At 40.4% G+C, this 17,827-nt stretch overlaps 1 protein-coding gene across 4 annotated transcripts in view; it reads right to left on the bottom strand.

Annotated features, from left to right (window-relative positions):
* Positions 1–9,978: 9,978 nt before the first annotated feature.
* The window catches only part of DAAM1 (dishevelled associated activator of morphogenesis 1), a 158,064-nt gene continuing 150,215 nt past the window's right edge, over positions 9,979–17,827 (bottom strand). For all 4 annotated transcript variants that reach the window (XM_059694523.1, XM_059694532.1, XM_059694504.1 and 1 more), the window contains 3 exons: positions 17,204–17,335; positions 13,865–14,035; positions 9,979–12,641 (listed from right to left, as the gene is read on the bottom strand). In XM_059694523.1, the coding sequence (XP_059550506.1) occupies positions 12,432–12,641; positions 13,865–14,035; positions 17,204–17,335 (513 nt within the window). In that variant the 3' untranslated portion in view covers positions 9,979–12,431. The remainder of the gene's footprint in view (positions 12,642–13,864; positions 14,036–17,203; positions 17,336–17,827) is intronic.

Genomic DNA, 17,827 nt, shown 5'->3' on the forward strand with positions numbered 1-17,827 from the left:
CATGGATGGAGTGTTTGTGTGAACTAATATAAATTCAAAGTAAACATCATTACATAAAAGGGTACGGTCTTTTTTTTCAATAGTTTTATTCATTTCAAACGGGCTGGATCCGGCCCGCGGGCCGTAGTTTGCCCACGGCTGGACTAGATAATGGCAGAAAAGACTGAAGCAAAGAGACCAGTTAGGAGGCCATGGCCTTAATCCAGAAAAGAGATGCTCAGTCCAGGATAATAACAGTGGAGATAGTGAGAATTGATTGAACTCATTAGACACACTTATATATTGCTGGTGGGAATGCAAAATGGTACAACCCCTAACAGGGTTGTTTAGCAACCTTTAACAATAACCTAGGAGTTTACTCTTCGACTCAACAATCCCAATGCTAGAAATTTATATTGAAAATATAACAATAATACATACAGAGGCACAAGGCTATTTGTTGCAATGTTATATGTAATTGGAAAATGTTGGAGATTGGCTAAATAAACTGTTACTGACACATAATTGAGTACTATGCAGCTATAAAAAGAATGATCTGAATGAATTGACATGGGGTGTTTTCCAGCAGATATTAAGTGGAAAAGGTTGACTGCAAAAGAGCATATGTAGTACGTTACCTTTTGTGCAAAAAAGAAGGAAAACAAGTAAACATACACATATCATTACAAAAGAAATAAAGGGAAGATAAAGAAGAAAACAAATTTGAATACCGCAAGATTGGGTGGGGTGACAGGGATATAGAAAAGAGGGACCCCTCTCTGGGTACCCTTTCAAATAGTTTTGACTTTGAAAGTATGTTAGTAGTCTACGTAGTCAAAAACTAAAATCAAATCAATAAGAATGAGGAGACAAAATCTAACTAAAAGTGAAAGAAAATGCAAACAAATGGATCTAAGTGTATTTCAAATGATTCTTATAACTGTACTGAGGGAGGAGGAAAAAAGAAGAAAGGGCCAACCCAAGTAATTTATGAACAGTTTTTGATTATGTACCAGCATCTGGAACACAGTGGGATGTGGCAGGGGAGAGGCATAAATTCTGGACTCTCCATTAGGGTAGTTTCTTTGTAGTGTTACGTAAGAAGCAATTTTGAAACTCTCTTAGATTCAACATAGGATTGCATAAATGTGTTATATGGATGTACCAGTCTGCAGTGGGATGCAGACTGGTACATCCACTGTGGAAGAAGGATATACTAGTACAAATATGGAACAGGGGAAATGAGGGAGGACCAGTGGGGATGGATTAGAATTTGAGACATTGGCATGAAGTCATGATTCCTAAAATATGTGCATGTATAGAAGCATGTCTATGTGCACATGCATATTTGTGTGTATGTATGTTATATGGATAAGCACATGTATACATTTCCTCACTGTCTGTGAAATAGGTCAAGAGGCAAAGTTAATCTTGGTCTCTAATGACATTTCCCACTAAAAGCATCAGAGTTCCTGGGAGAAATGGCTCACTCCAAGGCTGGGGCAGGGTAGGTACAAGATAAACCTGGAACCTTTTGTTATGCCAGAATTTAGGAAATTAGTTTTTTAAATGGGACATATTACAAGGACACAGGTACAAGCTTGAGGGGGCATTCTCAGGTCAGATCTGGAATAATTTGAGTATAAACATAATTAAGTCCAGTAATGAATTATAAACCACTGGAAAAAATAGGAATTCACAAGCCTATACTGATCAGAGATAAATGAATGATGGAGGAGTTGGGAGGGCTCTTGCTTAGAGTAGAAAGGTGAGGTCGACTGATAAATGTAGAGAAATTGTTGGAGCCGAGCTATATCATCATTTCCCAACCATTATAGTAAAGATTTTTTCAGCCAAGGATCATTGATAGCTGCTAACTCTAGGGGAGGTATTTTGATGAGGAACAGGCAGCTTATTAATTGCAAGCGAGAATAAAACCCTATAGTTATACAGAGAAGAAATTGGGTCACACCTTGACTGGGTGATGAAACTTATGTTACCTATGAGGGAGAGATAAACATTGTGTGATTCCCTGATATCACCTACGCTGTCTTCCAGCCCAGAATGCATAACCTCAATCTAACAAAAAGAAACATCAGACAAATACGATACAAGGAAAATTATAGTTAAATAAACAAATGGAACTACATCAAACTAAAAAGCTTTTGCACAGCAAAAGAAACCATCAACAACCCACTGAATGGGAGAATATATTTGCCAATGATACATCTGAAAAGGGGTTAATTTCCAAAATATATAAAGAATTTATATAACTTAAAAAAAGGAAGACAATCCAATTAAAAAATGGGCAAATGACTTGAAGACACGTCTCCAAAGAGGGCATACAGAAGGCCAACAGACATGTGAAAAAATGCTCAATGCCTCTAATCATCAGAGAGATGCAAATTAAAACCACAATGAGATAACACCTCACACCTGTCAGAGTGGCTATCATCAATAAATCAACAAACAAGTGTTGGAGAGGGCGTGTCATGCACCGCTGGGAATGCAGACTGGTACATCCACTGTGGAAAACAGTATGGTGTTTCCTCAAAAAATTGAAAGTGGAATTGTCTTTTGAGCCAGTGATCCCACTTCTGGGAATTTATTCTAAGAATTCCAAAATACCAATTTGAAAGAATACATGCACCCCTATGTCCATAGAGGTGTAATTTACAATAGCCACGATCTGGAAACAGCCCAAATGCCCAACAGTAGATGAGTGGATAAAAAAGCAATGATATACTTACACAATGGAATACTACTTGACTGTAAATAAATAAGGAAATCTTACCTTTTGTGATAGAACGGATAGACCTGGAGATTATTATGCTGAGTAAAATAAGCCAGTCGGAGAAAGAAAAATACCCTACGATCTCACTTAGATGTGGAATCTAATGAACAAAATAAACCACTGAACAAAATAGTAACAGAGGCATGGACATATGGAACAGACTGACGGCTGTCAGAGGGGAGGGGAGAAGCGGGTCTGGATGAAAGAAGGTGAAAGGATTAGCCAAGAAACATCCTCCTATATAATAAAAGCCTAATATGCTAAGTGTCTGGTCATCTGTTCAACCAATCAAAGCGTAATATGCTAGTGATATGCTAAGGCCACTCAACCCCTCGCTATGATGTGCACTGACCACCAGGGGGCAGACAGTTGACCAGTCCACCAGACGCTATGACGTGCTCTTACCAACAGGAGGCAGATACTCCCACTGGTAGTTTAGCTTGCTGCTGGGGTCTGGCCGATCAGGACTGAGCGAGATGGCTGGGACATGCCCTGGAGCCCTCTCAAGGTTCCTCCCCAGCTGGCCAACCTCTTGCGTCCCTCCCGGCCCAGATCATGCACGGGTGGGGGAGGTCCCCTTGGCCTGGCCTGTGCCCTCTCGCAATCCAGGATCCCTTGCAGTGGTTCTCAACCTTTGGCCCTTTAAATACAGTTCCTCATGTTGTGACCCAACCATAAAATTATTTCTGTTGCTACTTCATAACTGTAATGTTGCTACTGTTATGAATCGTAATGTAAATATCTGATATGCAGGATGGTCTTAGGCGACCCTGTGAAAGGGACTTTCGACTGCCAAAGGGGTCGCAACCCACAGGTTGAGAACCGCTGCATTAGGGGATGTTGGAGAGCCAGTGGCGATAGCCAGAGGGAAAGGGGGTGGGGGTAGGTGGAGATGCGCACAGAGGGAGAAAATGGGGATGAAAGAGACTTTGCTTGGGGCAATGGGTGCACAGTGCAGTGTGCAGGTTATGTCTTATTGTCTTGTACACTTAAAACCTGTAAGGTTATGTGAACCAATGTCACCCCAATAAATTTTACAAAAGGTGGGTGGGGAGACTTGTGTTTCTTGGTTTGTGGCCCCCTTCTGTCAAGGCCAGCAATCTCATTTCTCCAACCTGAGCTTCCTTTCTCACAGCTCCTCTGACTGAGACCCTCCTGCCTCCCTCTGATAAGGACCCTGTGATAACACTGGGCCCATGTGGACGATCCAAGTTAGTCTTCCTGGGTCAAGATCCTTCACTTAATCAAAGTCGTTTTTTGTCATGTGGAATGTAATGAACATACTAAACTGATGAACAAAATAGAAACAGAGGCAAAATAGAAACAGTTACAAGTTTTGGGGGATTAGGATATGCACATGTTGGGGAGCCATTATTCTGCCTACCACAGGACGATTCAAAAACGTCAATGTCATAAGAGACAAAGAAAGGCTCAAGAGTGTAAGAGGTTAAAGAGATATGACAATAAGTACAATATCTGATCTTGGACTAGTCCCTTTTCTGGAGGGGGAAATGCTATAAAGGACATTCATTATTGGACAAAATTGGAACATGAATGGTTGATTAGATACTGGTAGAGGTATAAATTTATGAAGTTGATAAATGTACTTAAGTTATACAACAGTATATTCTTAGTCTTAGGACATGCACACTGGAGTATGTAGGGATTAGGGCCATGATGCAAACTTTTTAATGGTTCAGAGAAAAGGATTATGTGGACCCATACACACAGACAGAAAGAGAGCAAGAGAACAAATGACAAAATAGGGCAAAATGTTAGCAATAAGGGAATTGGGGAAGGGGCACATAAGGTGATCCTTATGCGATTTTAATTTTTGTACTTTTTTGTAAGTTTGAAATTATTTCCAAATGAAAAGTTTTAAAAAGTCACCTATTCAACCTGCCACTTAATCCCAAACTTCTGACAACCGCCCTGATGTGATGAATAGTGTGGAGGTTTGAATGCCTCTAAGGACGAGGTACTCAGTGTCCCCCGTGGCACCTGTTCACCTGCTGGTTATCAAAGGAGTTTGAAAGTTCACTGCGGGTTAAGAAAATCAAATGCATTTTGTGGGGGGTGACTTTTACCTGTTGGTTGCAGTCCTGTGTTCTGGTGAAATACAGAGTAAGTCTTCTCCCTCTTCAAGTATTAGAGGCCGCTGTCATTATGAAACCAAAATGTGAGGTGTTCGAGTCCGAGTTCGTTGCCTCACAAAAAGGAAGACGGAAGACAAGACAGGAGTGGTTAGTGAAACCGAAGTTCATTGAGAGAAGCCAGTCCTGGAAAAGGTGCAGCTGGCGTCCCAGGAGCAGGCCTGGGCCGGGAGCTTCCTTTCCATGCTACAGTGGGGAGTAGGTTAGTGTCCAAGCTAATTAAAGTCTAATGGTCCACGTGTGGAGGTCCACAGGGCCATACGCCACGTGGGCACAGGGATGTGCTGCCCTGCCGCGGGAATGAACCTCAGGAACCCATTGCGCGCACAGGGGAAAGGAGGAGCGCACGCCCCTTTTCATTTAGGGGGTGGAGACAGCGTTGCTCGCTTCTGATTGGTCTTATCAAAGAATTTTGCCTTAGCAACGTCCTTGGGATTGGTTTATATGTCTTACTGCCTTGTGATTGGTTACCTGCACCCGCTTGTCTTAGTATTTTTAAAGTCATGCCTCTCCTGTGTGTCCTTCCTTCTCCCCTCCAAGTTGGGGTGCCTTAGTAACTCCACCTCTCTGGGTTCCCCGCTTTTACTCCTCCCACCCAAATGGTTCCTATTCCTGACTACCCAGCTTCCCTCTGTCTCCCCACATCTCCTTTATAATTTGTCTTGCAGGCTGAGTTTCTTGTGGGTGGATGCTGCTTAGTCAGTTTTTAAACCTGTTTACCAGGATGCATTTTGGTTTGTCAGTGCTGCTCTTCAAATGCATTGTCCCTGCCCTAACCGGTTTGGCTCAGTGGATAGAGCGTCAGCCTGCCGACTCAAGGGTCCCAGGTTCAATTCTTGTCAAGGGCATGTACCTTGGTACCTTGGTTTTGGGCACATCCCCAGTAGGGAGTGTGCAGGAGGCAGCTGATAGTGTTCCTAACTCTCTATCCCTCTCCCTTCCGCTCTGTAAAAAATCAATAAAATATATTAAAATAACAATAATAATAATAGTAATGCATTGTCCCTGAGAACACAGCACTCCAGCTGTGGCCACTCCAGTGAAGAGCGCAGTGGGCCCATCCATTTAGTTGCATTTGTTCCTGCCTTCACTCCCAGCCACACTCTTCCTAAGTTGCCACAACCTCTACAGGGCAAAGCCATTTGATGACAGACATTGCTAAATCAAAGGAGGCGGGTTGGATACTCTGAGGATCCACGTTACCACAGTTACCTGGTAAAACAAAAGGAAACCCCGGCATGAGTCTGGCTACTGCTGAGATGGAAGCTGCTCTCAGGGCAGAGGCGGGTGTCTAGTCTGTGGGTGATAAGCAGAGTGATCCCGAGAGTTTAATGTTAGTAATCGGCTGCAGGAGCCTCAGGGGCAGGACTGAGCGGCCCTGCAATGGGAGGTTTTACAGCTGCTCTCCCAGCTCCCAAAAGGGAAGTGAAGGCATTTAGGAGACTCGCCTAAGGTCACAGCTCATGTCCAAGGCAATCCACAGCTCTGCAACTCAGAGTTCTGGGTTCTACAGTGTTGCTTAGAAATCGGCACAAGGAAGCCTGGAAGCGTCTTCTGTGGCGAGTACCTCAATGACTAGTTGGATTGAGGCTTCATCGGGGCCCCTTTGCCACATTCTGACCAGGGAGTCAATGCCAACTGACCTGGAAGCATGTTTCTCTGAGCTTGTGGAGAGGCTCCTCTGCCATTGCCTTCACCCTTCAGCAGCGAGCAGGGCTGCGTGGCCCGCCTAGCAGTGCTCCTGCAGACACGGAAAGGCCACGCTTTCAGTGGGAACTCACCCGCCATAAAAACGTCAGGTCACTAAACAGCTGCTGCATATCAGGGTCAAACAGCTCACGTCAGAGGCAGTAGGAGAGGACTGTTTTCCTCAAAAGTCTTAAGAGAATTCCTAATGAAGCCTTTCGATGGTGGGATGATGGTGTGAGGGAAAACAGGGAGGGAAGGACAGGCTCCTCTGGGGAGCCCGCTGATGCAGTCAACTGGCAGACACTGTCTTAAACAGGAAGTCCTAATGATCTATAATCTGAACTGCCTGAGCATGCTTAGCTCACTAGTGACAATCCATCCTTTTACTTCTGCCCCCACCTCTAAAGTAGAGCTAAGGCAGCGGTTCTCAACCTCGGGGGCACATTAGAATCACCTGGGAATCTTTTTAAAATCCTGATTTCTGGGCCTCATCCTCCGGAAATTCTGTTTCTTTGTGATGGGGTGGGGCCACAACATTAGTAACAAAGAAACAGAATGTCCAGAGGATGAGGCCCAGAAATCAGGATTTTAAAAAGATTCCCAGGTGATTCTAATGTGCAGCCAAGGTTAAGAACTGAGTTAAGGAATAGACAGCGTGGTCCTACTGGCCTAGGAGTTAATCAGGAGGTTTTAGAGACGCGGCTGGTCTCAAAGGATGGTGGTCAGAAATGGAAGTTCAAGGAACTGTGAGAAGCTACCCTGTTCCTTGGAGATATTCCCAGATGTGGATAAACTGGGGAAGTCAAGGGGTGCGATAAGTTATCAAAGGGAGTTTAGCTGAGGGAGAGCACGTGCAAGGGAATAGGGCAACTTAACCGGATTCAGTAGGGCAGTGTCCTGGCCATGCACTCATGGGCTTTCTCTTTTTAAGCAGCTGGTAGAGGCACCTCCTTCTTTCTCTTTCCTGTGCCTCTTCAACTGGGTCATTGCTCAGCATCACAATCACCTCCTCTAAGCACAATCACCTGTCTCAAGAGTCAGGTGGACCTCAAATCTCAGACATAGGAAAGTTTCTCTACCCCGGAGGCCGGAGTAGGGGGAGCGGGAGGCCACTAACAGGAAACGTTCATCACCCCGCAGGGGGCCGCAGATTCCTTTGCCACAGAAATGTCCCCATAGACCATAATGGGTGTAAATGAAAAAGGAAATGGTACCAAAGACCAGTATTGAACTGTCTCTTCTCTTCCTCCTCTCGGTGAAAGAAACCACAGGCAGAGAAGCAGAGAACAAATACTTTATTGGAATGACATGGCAACTTCATACCTCAAAACCCCTCTCCCATGAGAAATAAAAACATATCAAGGTTTGATAAAAAATAAGGATCTCCTTTGTCAAAAACCTCTAGCGTGCAATCCTGTGTTCATGTTGTTTGTTTGATACCATGGAAACACACAGTTGTTTGCAGTAGACAAAAGTGTGTCAGGGAAGAGACCAAAGGTTAGTTTCGATGTTTTCCCCATAAGACTGAAGAAAAATAATTTTGATTGGTCTTTGCTATGGAAAAATCCTTCTAAAAAAGAAACTCTTTCCTCTAGAATTCCAAATTTTCGCTAAGATAAGACTTTACAGACTTTAAGCCACCTCTTAATTATGAACTCAACAGGCTTTTAGACATCAGTAGCGTTCATATTAATGGGGAAAACAGGCATAAAGAGTCTCAGAAAATGGGCACCTAACTCAACATAATGATGGCCCCGATGCATGAAGCCCAGAACTTTGCATCGGGGTCCTTGTCCCATGGATAGAAGGCTCTCTTCCATCTGAATGAGAACGAAGTGACAGAGAACAAAGTTCTCTACACACAGTCCAGTGGTTCTCAAAGCTAGTGTTTATGGAACTGAATGGTATCAAGTGATTGTTAAGCCTTTGGGTTCTTAATTTAGGCTTTCCACCTGGAAACAAAATCTCACCGAACAACTCTCTTTCAGAACAGTCTTTTGAATAATTGTCTAAACTAGTTTAATAAAGATTATCCTTTTGACTCACATAAACCCATGTTTGGTTAGAAAAGGGGCAGAGTTCTGGAGGGATCAGATAGCTTCACCTCCTGACAGAAGCACATTTTCCCCAGTGATGATTTTTGTGTGTGTGTGTGTGGGGGGGGGGGGGGGGTGAGGAGGGAGGAACCAAAGACATAAAAGTAAATGTAATGATCTGAAAGTTTCATGTTTTCCCCTACTTCTATTAACACACCAAGGGCAACTGAAGGTTTAGGTGGTTCTGTATGTAGCTTCATGCTCAAACATACAAATAGGCAATGGTAGGTACATTCAGTACATTTGTGGAATGGAATATACCTATGAGTAGAAGGCTCTCTTCCATCTGAATAAGAACAAAGCGTCAGAGAACAAAGTAGCCTTTTTTTAAAAAAATAAAATAAAATATATATTTGCGGGTTTTTGTGTTTTTTTTTTTACTTTTTCTTTATTGATTAAGGTATTACTGACTGGATGAAAAACAAGATGGGTTACAAGGACATCATCAATCCATTCTGAAGATGGAAAGTGCCTGGGTCCTCCATCAACCACTGGGAGAGTCTGTTTTCAGCCTGACTTCACAATGGATTGAGGACAGCCAAGCAGCCAAAGTGATGTGGGGCCAAGAGGAAGGCCCAGTTTTCAGAGGATAAAATACACCTTCCTTGTTTGGAACAGGCAACACTTCCCATATTAACCTGTATCATAAATTAACTTTTATTTTTATTTTTTTTTAAGTTTTTTTAAAAATATATTTTATTGGTTTTTTACAGAGAGGAAGGGAGAGAGATAAAGAGTCAGAAACATCGATGAGAGAGAAACATCAATCAGCTGCCTCCTGCACATCCCCCACCGAGGATGTGCCCGCAACCCAGGTACATGCCCTTGACCGGAATCGAACCTGGGACCTTCTAGTCCACAGGCCGATGCTCTATCCACTGAGCCAAACCTCAGGTTTCGGCTATCATAAATTAACTTTTAAAGAGGAAATGCTTCAACATGAAATAGATTTTGATTCTAGAGACTACAGTTTTTTCAATACCCCCAGGTGAATAATTTTATCAGTAGCCCCACCATGAAACTGTGTAACTCACAGAGTTACCCAAAGAGGTTATAGAAAGAGGTAGCATATTGTAGGCTGTGGACATGCTGAATGCTACCATAGCAGAAAACTATACTCTTCTAGGACTAGTATGTACAAGTTAAAAAATATGTATTTATTTCTGATCTAGTAAATAACTTGCAATACTTAAATTTAATGGTGGAACGTGCAAAAAATTAATAATGCTGTCTTAATAACGCATAGAAAGCAAATACATACACTCAATGAATTCATCTCTTTATTGCATATTGCTATTTAAAAAATGTACAATTTCATAACACATACAACATATTCTTCTTGGTACTATGGCAACAGTTTTGCACCTAAAGACTAAGTGGGTCCAACTACTAAGCTAATAAGATACAAGACATACAATTAAGTTTACAAATTATAATGCTTTTTCTTTTTGGCATTAATTTAAAAAAACACAAACTTTAAAATACACATCCAAGAGAGAAAAGTGGCTACTTACACCAGCACCAATCTAAAAAAGTAGATTTTTTTTTTTTCCCAACAATGGCACATGGAATTACCTGCACACAGCTTTTGGGGAAAGAAACCAAAAATGGAAATGGCATAGGAGGCAAACCAGGATGGTCATCTCAAAATGAGGATGATTGGAAAGGGCAACAGGGACATGACACACAGCTTGCTCCTTTAGTGACTCTCCAACCACTTGTCTATTCCTTAAACTGTAAAACAAAGCCATTTTCAAAATGCAGTCCCCAAATGGAGCCAGACCAAATTCTCCTGCTATAAATAGAAAAGAATATATATAGAGGCACTTTAGTTAAGGAATAGACAAATCCATCAGCATATCCCACTCCTTCTCATCTCCAAGCCTTTTTTGAACAGTCTCTGCCTGCACCTTTAACGTGGTGTATTTGCAGACCTTGGTAACTAAAGGTTGGGGGAGCCCAACCTCTGCTGTGTATTTATGTTTTATTTGCTAGTCATTTACTTCCATTAATTGTAGAAAGTCACTAAGTTTGCAATGAAGGGGAAAATGAAAACCACAGCTCTTGACAACTCTTAGAGCATTATTTCACAGCTTCCACACAGCGCAGGGACCTTGCCGTCCGCGCTAAGCATTATAGTTTATACAAACTATCTTTAAATAGCACAATTTCTGTACAGCGCACGCATTGGTATTTTATTCACCCCTAACATCCCCATTAGAACGTGAGTTCCTTGGGGGCAGAGGCTCTGTCTTGTTTACCATTGTAGCCCTACTATGCTTGGCACATAGTAGGTGTTTAATAAATATTTGTTAATTGAATGAAAAACTCAATTTAGTGAGTAAATAATGTTCTAGTGCAACAGGACAAACTACTCTCTCCACAGGAAACCCAACCACAACAGGATAGATGGAAAGAAAAGAGAGACCCTTAGCCCTCCTCCCCCACTACAAATAAATAAAGCAAAGCCAAAAAAAAAAAAAAAAAGTAACAGCCCCCTTTATATACCATATAATTTAAAAATATTAAGAGTTGGTAGGTGAATGGTAAGTATCTATATTTTATTTTCTAATGTTCATTGTTTTTATCCATTTCTCCCTGAGAGCTTTATCTTTTGGACTGCAGTTTTACAGGTAGCTTTACTGACACACAATTAAAAATGACAACATATAACAGGAAAGCACTTCAGACATACTTAGAGCTAAACAGATCTCGGCATCTCTGTTGGTGCTGTTGACATTTTGTGCATTTACTAAGTATTCTTTAGTCCAGACCTATATTTACAGAAGACACAGCTTGTTCTAAAAAAGACTGAAAATAGATAATACCAAAAAAAAAAAAGCGGGGGAAGGCACCCCATAAACAATTTTAAAAATAATTTTTAATCCTTCAGAGAATCCCTCCTTTTAGGTCTTGGGTGGGAATTTTATTTATTGTTAGAACAAGCACACTCTGGCAGTCTTTTTCTTTAACAAGAGCACAGATTGCATTTAGATAGTGTTCTTCCCAAAAGCAATGTAAAGAAATCATTAGGATGCTTGGCAGAGAACTCAGTGAAATTAAGAAAAAAAAATTGATGTCCAAGTTTTAAATAGATGAAAAGATTCTGACTGACATTCTACATAATTCAGATTGTGTGCAAGATGTCCTCCATGACAGTTACAGACGCCTCCCTACACCCACGTCAGAAATCTGAGCTCGCCCGGTCAGGTCCTGAAGCGATGCACCGGCATCACATGGGCAACCACCAAAACCACTTTAAATCTGTATCTTTCCAACACCGGTTTCACCAATGAAAACAATTCCAGAGCACACCAAGCTTGGAGACCATATCATATTTCAAGCTTTTTTTTTGTCTTTTTACTCTAGGGAATGTCTCTGTCATCTCTTTCAGGAGATAGTATTGTGCTTCTGAACAGGCGGTGTTCAGGGAAGAAGACGAGCCACACTCAATATGAATGCATACACCAAGGGCTTCTGGGCACAAACAGTAACGTAGGTTTTTAAAAACCATACAGATAGGTCTCCATATAACACTCAGACTTCTATATACATTTTAATATACATATACACATACATTTACATACACACACACTCACACCTGCACTCACAGATGAAAGGAGAAATTGCCACTGTTCGGACTGCAAGGCAGTGTAATGAAAAGTTCTAGTCACTTCAAAGGGCTGCTAATGAGCTTTCTAAGAAAGTATTCAAGGAAAATTAGAAATTAAGTTTTGTGACTGGTCTCTCGCGGCTGCTGTCCGTCATCTGGTTGGTAATGCGTTTGCGATTCCGCTTCAGTTTAGAGAGGTCTTTGTCAAACACTTCTCCCGAGCGCAGAGCTGAAACCAGGTCATCGAACTCGCCGCCTTCCTCGCTATTCTCCTTAGCTTTCCTCATCTTACGTTCCCTTTCACGTTGTTCTTTGAGCTGCAAACAGAAAGCACCCTCTTAGAAGTGTCAAAGTGCTGTATTTTGTGTACAGTGGTGGTGAATTCTGTGACACATGGCAATGCTACAGCCACACCAGCCATGTTCATCTACAGCCGCCAACCCCCCTCAGAGTCACAAGAGAGGGGTCACTGGGACATTGCTCACTGTGGAAGCAATAATCAATAGAGAAAAGTGACCACTACTTGGTGATTACAATCTCACCATCCAGAATCTAGGTAAACCTCGTGATATTCCAGTTAAAGAGCAATTGAAGCAATTTCTACTTCTATAATGGAATGAGAACATCATCACTATTCAACTGACCCCAAATAGTGGTTTCCTTGATGGTACAGAGAGACTAAAAGCAAATACTCATCGGGCCACTCTCCTTACATCAAAGGCTTAGCCGGTATCTATTGTGAATGCCTGGAACCCGCTATGCAACTTACTATTATTAAAAGCCAAATAATACACATACATTATAGAAAATTTGGATAATTCAGATACACAAAAAGGAAAAAATTCATCCTTAATTCTTTTATTTATTAATTTATTAAATTTATTGGGGTGACATTGGTCAACATGAATATATAGGTTTTAGGTATGGGTTTCTATGTTACAAGATATGTATATTGTACTGTGTGCCCACCACCCAAAGTCAAATCTTCTCCTGTCACCATACACTAGGTTATTCTACTATCAAGAGATAATCATTGTGAACTTTTTGGGGGAATATCGCACCACTATTATTTTCTGTATTTACACTTATTTTACATTAAAAAAAAAGGTTTTGTGTAGAAATCATTTTGTAAGCTTTCTTGAATTATTAGTCTTCGAAGACATGACTTTTAAGGGCTACATAAATATTCCTCCATGTAGCTATTACTCCTTTAGAACTGATGCCTTTTTAGATTGTCTGCAGTTGGGGCAATTATAAAGACTGCTGTTCTCATGCAAATTTATGGTGATTTCTTTAGACTAATTTCTAAGAAATGAGTTTCCAGATCAAGGAATGTGGATATAATCTGGGGGGCTTTGGAGGCAGATGCCAAATTGCCCAAGGGAAACTTGCTACCGATTTAAACTCCAAACAGCATTCTAGAGAGTGCCCTCCTTCTTGCCAGCACACCAGAGTGCTACTGACAAACCAAGAGTTGAAGCAACAGACCTTCTAGGAGGGGGGATCGGCCAACTAGCCAACTAACCCATCATTCTCTTACCTGAGCTTCCATGCGCGCTCGGCGCTCTTCCTCCTCCTTCCTCTTTCGCATGTTTTCATTCTCTTGTTTGGCTTCTGACACAGCTTGAAGGAACTGATCGAAAATGCCAAAGAATTCATCTGGCTGCATTTTGCCAGCCTCTTCCCCAAAGTGTTTCACTGCTTTAGTAAACTGGAAGAAAGGAGGTTTTAGTAAATGCGGTGTTCCACGAGAGTTCCACTATCAAATCCCTCCAGCACTCAAGCTCAAGTTGAGCCAAATTTAACTTGCGGGATTTGAGTGAGCCTGCATTTATCTTTGGCTGCCAAACATGTCTATCTGTCATTTTTAAAGTAAAAGAATGAATACTCCTCGACTTTTGAAACCATTTATTCTTGTCTGCCACATTTCAGCTTAAAATCTATGATTACCTCCTATGGCTTTTTATTAACTAAACAGTAGTAAAAAACAAGAAAGCAAAATATCATAGGGCAGAGCACTCAAGACATAAAACTAATAGCAAACTCAGCAGGGGTAGGGAAACTTGTACTTTTAACTTTTCTTTGAAGTAGTTTAATATCATTTATTGGTGCCATATGGTCAATATCAAAAACAAATGGGATCCAGTGCTTCTTAGATGCTCTTTCTAATAATAAATAATGCCAGTATTATCATATTTCCTGGGCCTCAATTAGAAAACAATAACTGATTAAGGGAGAATTTTTAAAAGTTATATTAAAATATATGTACATGATAAAATAGTATTTTCATTCTTTTTAGTTTTAACTGTTTCTAATTTTAGTTCTTCTGGCAGTTATCTTCATAACTTGAAATCACATGCTGCCAGGAGCCAGCGTCATTACGATCATCCAAATATGTTCAATGCTGGTCAAACTGTTGGTTGGACTTTTTCTTTCTCTGTAATGTTAAGCTACTAAGAATGGTGTTTCTAGATTCAAAGTCAAGCAAATGATCACTCCCTAGACCTAATTCACTACTTAAAAATTTCTAGAACTTTAGTTGTTTTTTTTTCATATTTAGACCATAAAGTTTATACAGTCCTATCACAAAAGTTTCTAACTACTTTCATTTTTTTTTTTTTGGCATGACTTGCCTAATTATTAAGTTTTTCTGATATTTCAGTGATACTATCTACCTAAAGGAAATGTTTTCAATATTTAGTCTCTTTTTATTTTTTATCCCACCCTCCAGTTTTATTGAGATATAACTGCATACAGCACTGTTTAAGTTTAAGGTATCCAGTGTAATGACTTGACTTACAATATTTGTGAAATGATTACCACAATAAGTTTAGTTAACATCCATCATGTCATATAGATACAAAAAAAGAAAAAAGGGAAAAATATATTTTTTTCCCCTTGCAATGAGAGCTCTTCGGCCTACTCTCTTAACACCTTTCAACCCCAGCACACAGCAGTGCTCACTACAGTCACTGTGTTTAGAACATCACATCCCCAGGACTGACTTATCTGACTGGATGTTTGTACCTTCTGACTACCTCCCTTCAATTTCCCCTCAATATTTATTCTTAAATAAACAATTTTTAATTATGTTATATATGTGTATGTGTGTATATGTAGATGATATTTTATAAATGTTATTTCATATCTTTAATTTATAATAAAATATTCCTTTACCACTTTTTCCATCACTGAGGAGTTGTTCTCATGTTTTACTTATTTGGAAATATTCTATTAGAAACCAGAGCTCTTTAGGAAAAAACACAACATTCTTCACACACCACATACAGCGCTCCAGCCTGTTCCATGGTTTTATAAGCTCATTTCTAAAAGCTCTGGTATGAACAAAATGGCAATAGACAGCCTACAATTGTGTTTCTAAAACAGTCAAGTTCATGCGCTCCAAGCCATCCTGAATGATCTTTTTATCTAGGAATTCTAGTGTTGATGAAGTCATGTATATTTTTGTCTTAAACATGAAGAAAACTAGTTCCAGACTAAAGTTCCCATGCTAAAATAAAGAGAAAAAACACACTGTGTATGTGTGTGTTTAAATAAAATGTTAACTATCCAGTTGATTCCCATAAAAATGTTTGAGCCCTTGATGAAGTAGGTACTATATTGCCCGGTTTGGGGAGGAGGTCCCCTTCCTTACCGAGTGTGTACTTCAAGCGGTGAGGCACACACAGACACGGAGGGCTATCCCGGTGGAGGCTGCTGGCATAGCTGACCTATTGCAGTCATCAGAGGTTGGACCTCTAACAGCAGTCATTGAACATGTATTGTCTTTCCATTTATGTAATAATGTTGGAAATGGGGTTTACTGTTGAGACTATCTAATGTATCTACTTCTTAATTTTAACCAGTATGTGTGCACACTTACAGAACAAGCATCCAATTCTATAACTGAACATGTGACCACAGAAAAATGACATCCATTACTCAAGTTTCAAAGGAAAGATTCAAGTTAAAGTGAAATTTGTGGTAATTGAGAGATGGGTGTATAAAAGTACTTAATAGTTCAGGGAAAGGGCTTAATATAATTTATCAACAACGAGAAAGAAAATGAGAGAATATATGCCTATATATGTATATGAGTATGTATATATTTTGGAAGAGGAAATAACGAGAGAGAGAGAGAGAGAAAATGGGCAGGAGAATTTAAAGGTCTTAATAATTAACCAACACAAATTTTTCCTTTATAGAAACACAAGATTTTGAAATAGCAAAAATTATAAAAAGAAATCTTATTAAAAAGTATTCCTCTGGCAATAAGCCTTAAGAGGATTAAGAGACACCTCATTTAATAAGTTCTTGTTTATTTATTCTGATTGTCTTTATTGTTTATCATTTGTCATGGAATTATCTATTATTGCATAGTGATTATAGTTTACAGACTCACTCTTGAAAAAAAAATCAATTCCCAAAAATAAAAACATATTTTTACAAACTTTGAGTAGAATAAATTACTCTCCACTGTGAATATTACATGTGGGCCATCCTCTGGCCTGCTGAACTTGGCATAAGTTCTGCTAGAGATTCAAGAGGAAGTATCCTGTCCTCCCAAGCATCTCAGGAGAGCACACTGAGGCACATGGTCTTGTCACACCTGATCTCACATTGCCTGACTTTAGTTTTCATAATCTCTTTTCTGGTTTCCAGCGATAAGTACTTTGACCCACTATTAATCAGTAGAAAACTGTCTTAGTTTATTTAGCGGTTTTACACCATTTGGATACTTCATAATCTTGCTAACTTAAAGGCAACATAGGCCAGGCAGACAAAAAGGGTATGTTTTAATTGATCACAGCCTGGGGGGTGAAAATATGCTTATAGTATAATATCTGAAAGTACCAGCCCTTTGCAAGGGGAAACTTACCAGATCCTTAGCTTCTGCTAGAAGATCTTCAACATCGGAGAAGCTGAAGCTGGCCACTGTGATGAACTGGCTGACAACGGACACAAATTTGTCTCCAGGCTGCGAGGGCTGAGACTTCTGATATTCCAGCTCCTTAAACCCAGGAAACGGATAATGTCAGTGTAAGCCTTGAATGCAGACACACCGTGTCTCATTCTCCATATGCTCAAATTTAGTGAGTCGGAAACCTGCTCTGGAACATTTTGTGATGCCCTCGCTCCACCTGCCATCTGCCCACCATGCTAGGCCATGCCCAGGTGCACACATACTTGAAAACAGCAATTTATTCAATCGTCTGCCTTTATCAGTGTGACTCCTTACACTGGCTTAAATGTAAGCAGATTAGTATCTGGATAAAATTAATAGACGTTAAACAAGAACTCTGGTTCCTTGATTTTTTTTTTCTTTCCCTCTCTGCCAAATCTATTTACTTCCCAAACCATGATATCTGGGTAGGTAGAATTTCAACTGTAGCTACCATTTTCCTTCTTGTCCACCCAGTGATTCAGTTTTTATGAACGGACAGGTGAGGAGTAACAGTGCATTGTTAATTATCCATATTCTCTGTTACCATGGTGACGAACA

The sequence above is a fragment of the Myotis daubentonii genome, chromosome 1 (assembly GCF_963259705.1).
Source record: "Myotis daubentonii chromosome 1, mMyoDau2.1, whole genome shotgun sequence".
Lineage (NCBI taxonomy): Eukaryota > Metazoa > Chordata > Mammalia > Chiroptera > Vespertilionidae > Myotis > Myotis daubentonii.